The sequence below is a fragment of the Erpetoichthys calabaricus genome, chromosome 2, assembly GCF_900747795.2.
Source record: "Erpetoichthys calabaricus chromosome 2, fErpCal1.3, whole genome shotgun sequence".
NCBI lineage: Eukaryota > Metazoa > Chordata > Cladistia > Polypteriformes > Polypteridae > Erpetoichthys > Erpetoichthys calabaricus.
Genome location: NC_041395.2, coordinates 182,908,165 through 182,922,761, shown reverse-complemented (window position 1 = coordinate 182,922,761; position 14,597 = coordinate 182,908,165). Strand labels below are relative to the sequence as shown.

At 35.9% G+C, this 14,597-nt stretch overlaps 1 protein-coding gene across 1 annotated transcript in view; it reads left to right on the top strand.

Annotated features, from left to right (window-relative positions):
- Positions 1-270: 270 nt before the first annotated feature.
- The window catches only part of LOC114646605 (eukaryotic translation initiation factor 4 gamma 2-like), a 69,896-nt gene continuing 55,569 nt past the window's right edge, over positions 271-14,597 (top strand). Inside the window, exon 1 of the mRNA XM_051922573.1 lies at positions 271-290. Coding sequence (XP_051778533.1) covers positions 271-290 — 20 coding nt within the window. The remainder of the gene's footprint in view (positions 291-14,597) is intronic.

Here is a 14,597-nt window from a genome sequence, read left to right as displayed (position 1 = left end):
TCACATGGAAGTCCTATAAATTAATAAGCTCATCTCCCAAAAGCGCCCCCTTGCAACACCCATGATGCCAAGCAGGGCAGTGTTGCCAGACTATATCTCCCAGCATTACCTGCTGGTTTCTAAATGGGCACCAGTACGGAGTGCTGCTGCCATCTAGCGTCCTGGGGGAATAACACATTCCCTGCAGCATCTTTCACAACTGATGGTCTGTCCATCCATCCCTTCTGGCCATCTCTCCTGGATCTGGTTCCTTCCTCTCCCCTGTCCGAGATGCCCATCCAGCCCATGTGGTACTGACAACAGCCAATAAATAAATAAATGTATCTTGTGCAGGAATTTCAAAATTAACTTAAACAGTACTTAGAGAGAAAGTTTTGAATTGCCTGACAGCAGTGGGCAGAAAAGATCCCCAGTAGTGCTTCTTAGCACACTGTGGTAGAATGAGCCTGTGGCTAAAAGTACTCCAAGACAGTGGTCCCTGGAGGGGATTTTTCAAGATGGCATCCAATTTTGCTCTGTTTTCCACAACAGCTTCCACTGTGTCCGGGGTTAGCCCTGTGATGCAGCTTTTCTAATAGGTTTGTTCATGTATTGCAACTTTAAAGCTCAATTTCCTTCCTCAGGAGACCACAGCTTAGAACAACATTCTGACTACTTATGGATTGACAGATCATTTCCAGCATCTTACTGCATACATCAAAACACCTGAATCTCCTTAGTAAGTGCAGCTGCTCTGGCCCTTATTGTATAGTGCCACTGTGTTGTCAGACCCATTTTTTACAGATGTGTTAAAAAAGGCAGAGTGATAGAGACTTACAGTTGTGCTTGAAAGTTTGTGAACCCTTTAGAATTTTCTATATTTCTGCATAAATATGACCTAAAACATCATCAGATTTTCACTCAAGTCCTAAAAGTAGATAAAGAGAAACCAGTTAAACAAATGAGACAAAAATATTATACTTGGTCATTTATTTATTGGGGAAAATGATCGAATATTACATATTTGTGACTGGCAAAAGTATGTGAACCTCTAGGATTAGCAGTTAGTTTGAAGGTGAAATTAGAGTCGGGTGTTTTCAATCAATGGGATGACAATCAGGTGTGAGTGGGCACCCTGTGTTATTTAAAGAACAGGGATCTATCAAAGTCTGCTCTTCACAACACATGTTTGTGGAGGTGTATCATGGCATGAACAAAGGAGATTTCTGAAGACCTCAGAAAAAGAAGTGTTGATGCTCATCACGCTGGAAAAGGTTACAAAACCATCTCTAAAGAGTTTGGACTCCACCAATCCACAATCAGACTGATTGTGTACAAATGGAGGAAATTCAAGACCATTGTTACCCTCCCCAGCAGTGGTCGACCAACAAAGATCACTCCAAGATCAAGGCATGGAATAGTCGGCGAGGTCACAAAGGACCCCAGGGTAACTTCTAAGCAACTGAAGGCCTCTCTCACATTGGCTAATGTTCATGTTCATGAGTCCACTATCAGGAGAGCACTGAACAACAATGGTGTGCATGGCAGGGTTGCAAGGAGAAGGCTACTGCTCTCCAAAAAAAACATTGCTGCTCGTCTGCAGTTTGCTAAAGATCACATGGACAAACCAGGAGGCTATTGGAAGAATGTTTTGTGGACGATTGAGACCAAAATAGAACTTTTTGGTTTAAATGAAAAGCGTTATGTTTGGAGAAAGGAAAACACTGCATTCCAGCATAAGAACCTTATCCCATCTGTGAAACATAGTGGTGATAGTAGCAAGGTTTGGGCCTGTTTTGCTGCATCTGGGCCAGGACGGCTTGCCTTCATTGATGGAACAATGAATTCTGAATTATATCAGAGAATTCTAAAGGAAAATGTCAGGACATCTGTCCATGAACTGAATCTCAAGAGAAGGTCGGTCATGCAGCAAGACAACAACCCTAAGCACACAAGTCGTTCTACCAAAGAATGGTTAAAGAAGAATAAAGTTAATGTTTTGGACTGGCCAAGTCAATGTCCTAACCTTAATCCAATTGAAATGTTGTGGAAGGACCCGACGCGAGCAGTTAATGTGAGGAAACCCACCAACATCCCAGAGTTGAAGCTGTTCTGTACGGAGGAATGGGCTAAAATTCCTCCAAGCCGGTGTGCAGGACTGATCAACAGTTACCAGAAACGTTTAGTTGCAGTTATTGCTGCAAGCTGCAAGATGCTGAAAGCAAAGGTTCACGTACTTTTTCCACTCACAAATATATAATATTCGATCATTTTCCTTAATAAATAAATGAACAAGTATACTATTTTTGTCTCATTTGTTTAACTGGTTTCTCTTTATCTACTTTTAGGACTTGAGTGAAAATCTGATGATGTTTTAGGTCATATTTATGCAGAAATATAGAAAATTCTAAAGGGTTCACAAACTTTCAAGCACAACTGTAGCTGCCATTCCTGTCTTATAGCGCCAGGGTCTGTATGGAGTTGCACATACTCCTCACATATTTATAGATTGATTGGTATCAGTCAGTGCATTTAAAACTGAATACAGGAAATGTTTCAGTAATATTTGTCAATCATCAAAAACGTTTTAGTACTTCACATGCTCTACAATAAATTATATCCATTCTCTTTTTTTCCCGGTATACAGCTTGTTACACTGTATATTGAAGTGAAAAGACTGTGAGGGACTGTGTGACATTTTTTCAGTGACAGAGACACCAATTTACATTAGTATCAGTTTGGTAAAATTGCAGCAATATTTGAGAACTTAAAAACATTTGTCTATAGGGATGGAGGAACTACAGTGGTGTGAAAAACTATTTGCCCCCTTCCTGATTTCTTATTCTTTTGCATGTTTGTCACACAAAATGTTTCTGATCATCAAACACATTTAACCATTAGTCAAATATAACACAAGTAAAACACAAAATGCAGTTTTTAAATGATGGTTTTTATTATTTAGGGAGAAAAAAAATCCAAACCTACATGGCCCTGTGTGAAAAAGTAATTGCCCCCCTTGTTAAAAAATAACCTAACTGTGGTGTATCACACCTGAGTTCAATTTCCGTAGCCACCCCCAGGCCTGATTACTGCCACACCTGTTTCAATCAAGAAATCACTTAAATAGGAGCTGCCTGACACAGAGAAGTAGACCAAAAGCACCTCAAAAGCTAGACATCATGCCAAGATCCAAAGAAATTCAGGAACAAATGAGAACAGAAGTAATTGAGATCTATCAGTCTGGTAAAGGTTATAAAGCCATTTCTAAAGCTTTGGGACTCCAGCGAACCACAGTGAGATCCATTATCCACAAATGGCAAAAACATGGAACAGTGGTGAACCTTCCCAGGAGTGGCCGGCCGACCAAAATTACCCCAAGAGCGCAGAGACGACTCATCCGAGAGGTCACAAAAGACCCCAGGACAACGTCTAAAGAACTGCAGGCCTCACTTGCCTCAATTAAGGTCAGTGTTCACGACTCCACCATAAGAAAGAGACTGGGCAAAAACGGCCTGCATGGCAGATTTCCAAGACGCAAACCACTGTTAAGCAAAAAGAACATTAGGGCTCGTCTCAATTTTGCTAAGAAACATCTTAATGATTGCCAAGACTTTTGGGAAAATACCTTGTGGACTGATGAGACAAAAGTTGAACTTTTTGGAAGGCAAATGTCCCGTTACATCTGGCGTAAAAGGAACACAGCATTTCAGAAAAAGAACATCATACCAACAGTAAAATATGGTGGTGGTAGTGTGATGGTCTGGGGTTGTTTTGCTGCTTCAGGACCTGGAAGGCTTGCTGTGATAGATGGAACCATGAATTCTACTGTCTACCAAAAAATCCTGAAGGAGAATGTCCGGCCATCTGTTCGTCAACTCAAGCTGAAGCGATCTTGAGTGCTGCAACAGGACAATGACCCAAAACACACCAGCAAATCCACCTCTGAATGGCTGAAGAAAAACAAAATGAAGACTTTGGAGTGGCCTAGTCAAAGTCCTGACCTGAATCTAATTGAGATGCTATGGCATGACCTTAAAAAGGCAGTTCATGCTAGAAAACCCTCAAATAAAGCTGAATTACAAACAATTTTGCAAAGATGAGTGGGCCAAAATTCCTCCAGAGCGCTGTAATAGACTCATTGCAAGTTATCGCAAACGCTTGATTGCAGTTATTGCTGCTAAGGTGGCCCAACCAGTTATTAGGTTCAGGGGGCAATTACTTTTTCACACAGGGCCATGTAGGTTTGGATTTTTTTTTCTCCCTAAATAATAAAAACCACCATTTACAAACTGCATTTTGTGTTTACTTGTGTTATATTTGACTAATGGTTAAATGTGTTTGATGATCAGAAACATTTTGTGTGACAAACATGCAAAAGAATAAGAAATCAGGAAGGGGGCAAATAGTTTTTCACACCACTGTAAATAGTTTTTAGTGGATTATAATGGTGCAATGGCTTTTTAAGTGTCCCTGAGGGCTCGAGAAGTGGCTGCCAACTATGCTGGACCAATTGTTAAGGAAGAAAATGTGACTTGAACTCTGAGGCAGCAATACTAACTACTTCACAATGTAACTTTTTGATCTGAAGAAAAATGTTCAAAGCATGTGAACAGATAGGCGAGAAACAAAAATTATGTGCTAGCTGTGTCCAATATACAGTATGTGTACAGATGCTTCACACTTTTTTCTTCAAAAACATTGAAAACACCTTATAAACAGTAATAAACATTTCATTATTATTCATATTTCTCAGGGTCTCATATGTTTTCTGACTCTGGGGTTTTGTTTTGGCTAGGTGCCGCTGCACATGGTTAATTGCGTCTGCATAGCATGCTTAATCCAGCAGTGAAAATACAAGGGACAATGATTCTAGCAGAAGAAAAAAAATATTTTCATAATATGAAAATATAATGAGTTTTTTTTTCCTCATAAACATATCAGAGTAACATCACGCATGTGTGAAGCAGATCGGGCAGCACTGTTAAATGTTTGAAGCAGATTACACTTACAGTATGCATGCATTAAAGTTCTACGCATTGCTGCAACAGCTCTGTGAATTCACGCTGTCCTCACAAAGCATCATGGGAAGCTGGGAATAAAAATGTTTGTTTAAGCTGGTCACACAGTGAACTTCCAGGAAAATATTCAGCAAGTAATGTCATCGGCAAACAGAGCATATTCACTACAAAAAATCCTTTGGAGTTTAGTTCTCATTTATTACTTTGTTGTTATGGTATTTAGTCTTACATGTTCTGACTTCTTCTTGGCTTGTGACTACTCTTATGTCTGTTACTTTAGGAAACCCCATCATCTCTTTTTTTTTGAGCATGATTTAACAGTTTTTCATTCATGCCCCATTCAAGTGCCATTTTTCCAGCACGGCAAAAATAATGTTTATGTGTCTGTCATTCTGCATCTGTTTTGAAGTGTATGTTTGTTTAGTTTTTTGGCAAGACTAGCAAAAATGCTTTCCCCAGGTATGTTTGTATAATGGGTTAAGGTAAGAAAGCAAATATGTATGTGTTTTTTATATGTTGAAACTTTCATCAATGTTGGCTGAAATGCAAATGTCTCATCCATACGAGGTAGGCTACCTCTCTGATAACTGTCAGTTTCTCTGCTGTCAAAGGTCTTGAATTTGTTCTCTTTGTGTACTGGATTGAATTTCCTTTTGTAATTGTGACTTCATGTTAGGGTGCAACCATGAATGTTACTTCTTTGCATTTCCTGGTTCACTATGCTGTATTTCTTTGTTTACTTTTGTTATGATAAATATATGTTTAATCCCACATTAATAAACTGGACGGCTTTTTGAATAATGTAATCACCGATATGTAATGCAAGCTGGGAAAAATTACTGTTGTTAGAGTTGTTCTCTCTATTAAACCTCTATTCAAGATTAAACTTTTGAAAGTTGACTGTATTAAATTGGGTAAACAGAAATATATGCAACATTTCATGAACATCAACTCAGCTTTTTTGGAATAATGTATGACTTTTGTGGCATTAGCTCTCCCATAATGACCACCTAGTGAAAATTTGGAAACTCCATGAAGCATATAGTATATTTTGAATTGCATAAACAATTTAAAAAAAAAATCTTGTTTAAAATTGCCCAAAATGTTTCCAGGCCAAGATCAAATCTGCAAATGTTGCAATCAAGTTCCAGCTTCACTGAGTCATATGTTTTGGGCGTGTACCAAATTAACATCATTCTGGATGAAACTTTTTAAATGCCTATCAAGACAGCCTTGGTGTCACAATTCCTCCTAATCCATTAACAGCTGTGTTTGGTGTACTACCACATGGGCTTAAAGTGGAGAAGGACAAACAAACTGTAATTGTCCTTACTTCACTATTAGAGTGTAGACTTATCTTGCTCAACTGGAAGAATCCTATTCCACCTCTTAAGTCAGTGGGTAACTGATTTTATATACTATTTGAAATGGGAAAAAATCAAATTCTCACTCAAGAGGATCTGTTCAAAACTTTTTTAAAACCTCTAATCAATAACATTTTAGAATAAACATTTAGAGAGAAGGACTTCTTTCCCTCTTTACTGCTCTCAAAGTTTTACCCTGGCTGTTGGCCTTCCCCTCTTTCTCATGGATGGGGATTGAATTGAATTTAGTTTTGTTAAGTTTGACTTGGTGGTATGGAATGTTACATGCTTTTAGTAAATTCAATAAAAGATAAAAAAAAATTAAAAAATGTGCATAAACAATAACATCAAATCATTTTGTGATAGAAGACAGCAGTATATGAATAATGTGTGATTTTTGTGATGGTCCACATCTAACCATACTCACTCTCTCCACCATTATTTCCATTGAATCCCTGTTGTGGAAAGTAGCCTTCACTGTAAGTCGTGCCAAACCTAAACAATACGTCAAATTCATAACTTCTGTATCAGCAGAACTGTTTTGGTATGACACTGTGGCTTTAGTTTTACAATTTACAACCATTTCTTGATGGAACTGGGACAATAAAAAAATTCAGAAAGAACTACTCAGCTGTTTTGGAATAATGTGAAGTTTTTAGGTTGTCCCTCCATTACAACACTATCCAAAATGAAATTTTTGAAACACTATATGGCCTATATTTTAAGTTGGACAAACAGCAAAATTTAATGAAAATCAATTTTTTTTTCACAAACATACAGTCAAACAGAGTAGGTCCTTAGAGTACAACTTAGACAAATAACATGAAATGAACAAAAAATTCAAAACACAGACAGAGTGTATTCTGATTATATTTATAGAAATTTGAAACAAAATTCATTTTTCAGTTAACTAACAGAATTGTCAGTGAATAAATTTAGTATGTGAACACATAAAGATAAATCAGTATGCAAATGATGATTTTATCATTCTTTATAAATTTAAGCTTATAAACCACCCACCCTCGCATTTATGGACCCATGCCACAAGTAAAACTCAGTTCCACTAATTCTGATATTTTAATATACTGCATGAAGACTGGATTGTAAATTGAGCGTCCATGCTACCAGGAATTTCAGTTAGAGTGCAGGCCAAACACTTATGTACGAGCCAGCCTAAAAATCAAATTCTGGCTATGCCCTTGAGCATACATTATCATGGTTCATAAGTTACAAATTCAGACATTAAAATGGTAAAAAGGAAAGAGTTCATTGCACTGAACATGTGCTTCAGATTATCATTTTTATACTGGGGTTAATGCTCTGGGCATGGTTTGCCCATGATGTTATTTTTATGGATGTATGTATGTAGGACACTAATGGGGATAACTACATAGTGATAGTGAACTGCTGTAGGTGTACCTAAGTAAAGAAATCTAATGGTATTGGGACAAGGGGGATTTATTATTATTATTTGAGAATTGTTTTACTTTGGTTCTGCTTATTATCTTAAATCTCAGACAAGTTATTTAGGTTACAAATGTTTATAAGACATGTTGTCTGTCTGCTTTATTTCAAGTGCTTTGACATTTGTGCTGCTACCCCAACCTTGTATTTGTTATGCATGTTTCTTGTTACGTTAAAATGGTTGATGCCAGTCTAACATGCTTGTAGTCTTCTAGTTACATTTGTTATAGCAAGATTATTACATTTTTCTTTTCACATCCCTATGTGACAAAAGAAACTAAAAAAGCAATATGTAAATATTAAAATTAGGGAATCATCTATGCAGGTGCTGGAGAATGTTTCCACTCTTGCAGACTTTTGCATTTATTAGCTATAAACTCTGTTTTCTACAATTTTACAAAATGAATATGCAAAATGTTTAAAGACACAGATTTGCACTTTTTACAATTAAATACCAACATGATTCATAAATATGTGATACTTTAGGACAGTCCATTTAACTCTACAATAAATGTTAAATGGCCAAAATGCAAACAACTCAATCCATGCATATGAGTAGAACAACGGAAGACCTTCTCCCCTGCCTAGTAAAAATGGATCGGTCAATAAAGCATTAGAAAATGTTTAGCCAATATAATCTTTTCCCAGTCTAGATTTGAGAGTGTAAGCTATGGACTTTTGGTGCTTTGTTTTTTTTTGGGTCAGACTATAAAACATTATAGCTACATAATTTACTATGGTTGATTTACAGATGTAAAGTGCATAAATTTTATACTATATATTTATTTTATTATTTTACATGATTTAATTTAGGGAGAATTATTAATTTTAAGGTTTTACTCCTCAAAATTACATTCAATGTTTTTTGTTTCTATATTATTCATGTTAGATGTTGTTTTAACCTTAGCCCCAGTATATGTGACCCTAAATCTTAGATTAATATTTTACCTTTTTTCTCTACATACAATGTGATATTTCCTTTACAGATTTACGTGATAAGGCTGCAGGAAGTTGCTGCCCTGAGTGTATGTTCCTTTATTTTATCAGGTACATATTTTTGAATGTTATTTCCACATGATATCTATATATATTTTAACTATCAACATCCTTAAAAGTGTATTTTTGACCACACAGATATGGAAAGAAAAACAGAAAACGTACAGTTTGTTCAAAATCTCTCTCTCTCTATAAAAAGGTTGGTGAGGTAGGTTCAATCCATTTAGGATGAAGGGAACTGGAGCAGGTCAACACCATCTGCAATATGAGATTCAACTTAATATCCAGCCACTTTGTTCTATAATAAATGTGACACACTATTTCTTTTGATGGGAGTCATGCAAGATATAGACGTGACCATAAAATTTTAGACACATTCTTCAAAAATGACCACAAGTGCCTACATCAGATCCTGAAAGATGCTGCAGAGTATCTGCAATATGAGATTCAACTTAATATCCAGCCACTTTGTTCTATAATAAATGTGACACACTATTTATTTTGATGGGAGTCATGCAAGATATAAACATGACCATAAACTTTTAGACACATTCTTCAAAAATGACCACAAGTGCCTACATCAGATCCTGAAAGATGCTGCAGAGTATCTTTTCAGTATCAAGGACTCCACTTCCGGAACTGGATATGTGTCAATTGCTCCATTTGTTAAAATTTATTATTGTGCCTTATTGGCCACTAATTATTATGATACATTGTGTGTGGTCCATTTTCTGCTTCTGGATAATTTCGGCCTCTGTTGTCAACTGGAGGTTAGCAGTAAGTAGTTGCAAACCCCATCAGGAAAACTTAATGGTTTGTGTCGAATGACGTCATTCTCACAATATTGGGTTAGTTTTAACTTGAAGATTTTGACTTCAAAGCTGGTCATTCCAGGGATAGTTAGATGCAAGACTATGTGCTTAGTATAATTTTTGTTTATGTTGATTTTGTTTCTCCTCTTGCAAAGTGTATCTGTCCAAGGGTGTTAATTCCAAAGTCAAAAACTACATGGTACACTAACTGTCTGATTTGCCATCTAAATCATGTCTGTTTGGAATCTGCACTTTTTCCCCAATTCTATGTGTCTTTTCTTCCCATATCTCCAAAAATATACAGGCTAGGATAATTGCCGCTGTGTTAGTGTAAGTGTGCTCCACAATGACCTTGCATCCAGTGCTACTAAAAGCTGTACTGACCAATTCAGATTCAAATATAGGTGCTCAGTCTAAATCTGTCTAACTTAATGCACCTATTCAGAACAATAAAACTTTAAATTACCATGCTTTACAGACATTATATTAAGTATAATTCAATCAAGATTTGTGCATGATATTATATCACTAGAAAAGTAGAGGGTACAGTAAATTCTTGTTTTACACACCAATGGTATGTTTCAGTATAATTTATTATTTACATTGTCTAAATGTTGGAGAAACATATCCTGCTTTCATGAACTGTTGTATTATGAATACCAGTCCTCTTCTTAAGTCTCAAATTATTAAGATATATACTACACTATTTTGAATATTTAGGTTTTCTTTCAACTCCTTATCCAGCTTTGGCACTTAAAAAAGTGAACTGTTCTAAATAACCTGGGAAGGAATCTTAACTCTATGACTACTAAATAACAAGGCAATTGGCAGATTTACCCATGTCCATTTTGCAAAATGAAATTCCAAATTTTCGATTTTGCCCTTTTTCTCTTTGCAAAGTTAGGCAATAAAACATGCCACTTTGCTCCCCTTGTAATTTAGAAAGACCATTTGTTATGATATGATTCAATAATGTCTGCATATGATTCAGTGTTCAGTCTGTTAGCTATAGCACCAAATTTTGCTCAGTAGCCTCCTGAAGTCTCTTTTATAATGTAATCCCATTTACAAGTTCAGGGTGCTGAAAACATTTATGAAATAACGCAAAACATCATGGATTATCTGAATATTTGGCTCAATAAGGAAATACTACAACAAACAAGATAAAGGTAAAAAATAACTTTACCTTTATTTACCTTTAGACAGTATTTTTTGAGTTTACTGTCATACTAGTCACTCAGTTCCTATTTTATCTCTAGGATTATTGATACTCCCTATACATACTCCCTTTATAACTGTGGAGGGAAAGTAAATTCAAATTTCTGTATGCCTTACTTCTACCAAACATTGGTTATCAATATTCATTTATACACATAAATTCTGATGGGATCTTAGTATTGAACACTCTCCTCTTAAGCATACGTACTTCTACTGTCTGAATATATGTAATGCCTTATACCAGTTGTATGGTATATTTAACTCTTTAGATTGATCTTCATGACATTACATAGCTTACGTTCCTTAAGCAAAAAAATTACAGCACAGGAATTCTTTTATTCATAAGTATTGGAAAGATGATTCTTTTCTACACAATACCTTATAAGTGTATCTTTTTAGTATCTTATTAGAGCACCAATTGTGATGCAAATTACACAGACCTCTTTCCTTTCTTTTTTGGTCATTAGCCACAAAGAAAGATAAAAGAACAAGCAAACAATTATTCAGCTTAATAAGTAAACAGTCATCTCAGGTGTGTGCGTTCTTAGAAATTGGCATGGCATTGTAACACTGGTTGTTTGGAAATTGATTGGGTCAACTGTGTGGAAATGAAATCATCATTAAAAACAGCACACAAACAAATAACTTAACGCAAACACACTTGAACAAATCTGTAGCTGCCTCCTATACTTGGCAAAGATATTATTACAAACACGGTGGAGAAGAAAGCAGCATTACAGATGGGTATCAAGCATGGCTAAACAAGATACGATGAACAGTTTTTTTTAAACAAAAATATTTCTTCCCATGTTTTATGTTAATGTTAATTATTTATTATTTATATTTAAAAAAAATTAATGGTTCCAGCACAGGTGCAAAGAACATGCAGGTTTCCTAGAGGTTGTACTTAATCTTTCTGGTACTTATCAGAAAGTTGCTGACAATTTTAAATAGAATAGATTAACAACAGTATTGTATTTAAGGCTTATTGGATGCATATTTGACTTATTTTGCCAAAAAAGACTCACAATTTAAAATTTCTAATTTGATAGACAGCAGTGAAAGGAAGCTCAATATTGGTTTTAAAATAAAAAAAGTGGTTAACATGGAAATAATAACTGTCAGCATTGTGGTACAAATAGTGAGTGGTGCTGCTAAACAACTCAGAGACCCAGTCAGTGTCTCTGTTCAGTTTGCATGTTCACACATTGTATGTGTGGATTTCCACCCTCCACAAAAAATGCACATTAGTTCAAATTTCTAGAAACAAAATTCAGATTCTCATTACAACACAGGTGACATTCAAGTTGCATGTTCCTGTATCAGATTTAGTGGTATAAATCTGATCTAAAATGTTTGGAGTTCATTTGTTTTTTGCTGTTCACACTTATCTAAAATGAGTCACATGTAAGTGAAAAAAATTGCATTTGAGCAGCAGTGCTAACATAACTTTCTGGGTTTAAAAGATTGACCCATCTTGAAAAAAAAAAAACACGATGGGTACTCTTCCATTATAATTTATAGTAAATCACATGGGGCACACCAGGGGCTTTTTAAAAGCATTGTAGGCCCCCGGGCAAAGCACTGCACTGGGACCCCCGTTTTGATAACAAAGCAGAAACATAAATAGACATCAGAAACATCGTGGGCCCCTATGCTCCTGGGGCCTCCAGGCAGTGCCCATTATGCCCATACATTAAGACGGCCTTGGGCACAAGTTCATAACTGGTCACATATACCACACAATATGAAATACAGAGATCAGAGTAGATCTATAAACAAAGAGGAAAAATATGGTAATTCCACACTGGTAATCTCCTAGATATTCTAGAACAAGCCTAATGCTACATTACACCAGCCTTTTTTCACAAATAAAATAGTAAAAGCTACTTTTGTATATTCAGCATATCGAAATTACAGTTTTCATAATCATCTAAGTATCATATATGTATTTCAAAACAAAATGATTCCGAGAATGTGTTTAATTAAAACAATCATTAAACGTAACCCTGTTAAGCCTTCTTCCAAACACCTGGAATAATCCTCCCAAGTCTTAAAAACTGACAATACTGCACCTCCATAAAGCCCCCACTTTATTCAGTACTATTTTCAAGGTTTCTGACAATAAATACTTAAATCGTTTTTAGTGTTTAGCTACATAAACTATCAATTTGCAGTAAAATGTCTTCGTACGAGTTTATTTGCAGGATACGAATACATAAAGGAATTCCATCTAAACTCCATTTTACATATACTGTATATATAAATATGAAAAAAAATTTCTATTCACGGATAAAATCCTGCACTGCGGCTGTGCCTTCCACCCAACCAAACTTCATCAGGCAAAATTGGGAGGGGCGATTGATGCGGCTTCAGAGTAAGTCTGTGGCCACGCCCCACTCCGCAGTGCTTTATTGACATTGGATAACCTAATGTCCGTGGAAGATGACGTGATAACTAACAAGTTCAGCTGTTCGTAGATAATAAAGTTAGAGGTATGAGTGACGTAAATCACCAGCCAGTCTTTTCTCATGATCGTTGAGACGGTTGAGTTCTTTTTTTTTTAAGGGCTGTATCCCAAAGGTTTTCTGTTGGAACGCCCTCGCTTTATTTCTTTTCCTCCTTCCCTTTCCTTTTTTTTTTATATATTTATTTTTATTCAGTTTTTGGACCCCATATAATCCTGAAACACTGAAGTGATTTCGGTTAAGGTGAGGTTATTTCCATTCTGTCCAAATCTCTTGTCTTCACTAGAAAATGGCTGCTCACCTCCTTTTTCAATACGGTTGCTGTGAGGAAAATGGCGCCTGTAGGAAAGGAACAACATGGCTGTAGTCTTCTGAAACTATTTATACCGGTGTATTTGCATGTGTTAACAGTCTACCTTTGTCTTAATTAGCGAGTGTATACTGCTAAAAATCCACATTTTCAGAATAGCGTTTATGTATCCGTATTTATACAGGGAAACGTCTCGTTCAGATTTTAACATTTACGAATCAGTTCTCGGTCTAATTTCAGTTCGTTTTACTTTTTGCAGACGTGACAAGTTAACATTCTCGGTGTATTAAACCAGGTGAAAAGATTCTGTTAACATGCAATTCTGTGTAAAAATTATGTTATCGAGCTGGTTTTTTTTTTGTCAAATGTATTTCATTTTTCGTGTCTCGGTGTTAAATCTATGAGAGGTTTATAGGTAATCTTTGTATTTAAAGATTTAACTCCAAATATGTATAAAAAGTGTTCTACAAGTGAAGTGTTTTGTAATGTGAATGGAATTTGTGGCCTACCAGCAACACGCAGTTTTCAGGCAGCCCAAAATTTGAGCCTTGTGTGATTGCTTCAGTCTGATTTTGTATGCAACATGTCAAGGTCTGAGATCTCGAGAGTGTGTGCAATATCTATCTATCACATATATATAATGTGAAAACTGGATTTTAGTTGAAAATATTTCCTGTGTGTTTTGTAACTTGAGCAGTGGCTCGTCCTTTGTGTCTTTTTTTTGTACTGTTTTTGCCATCTCAATACACCGATCTTTTTCAGTATTTTGCAGCTTTGATAACGACGACCTCGATTAAGTATTACGGTGACATTTGAAATTTTATTGCTTAGTTTTTATTCTCAATTGTATAACCATGTAAGTAACGTTTATAATATACTATCGTCTATGTACACCGTTTCAGAGAGTTTATACTCATTTTAACCTGATTTAAGCCGATAATATGAAGGGCATATATATATATGTATTT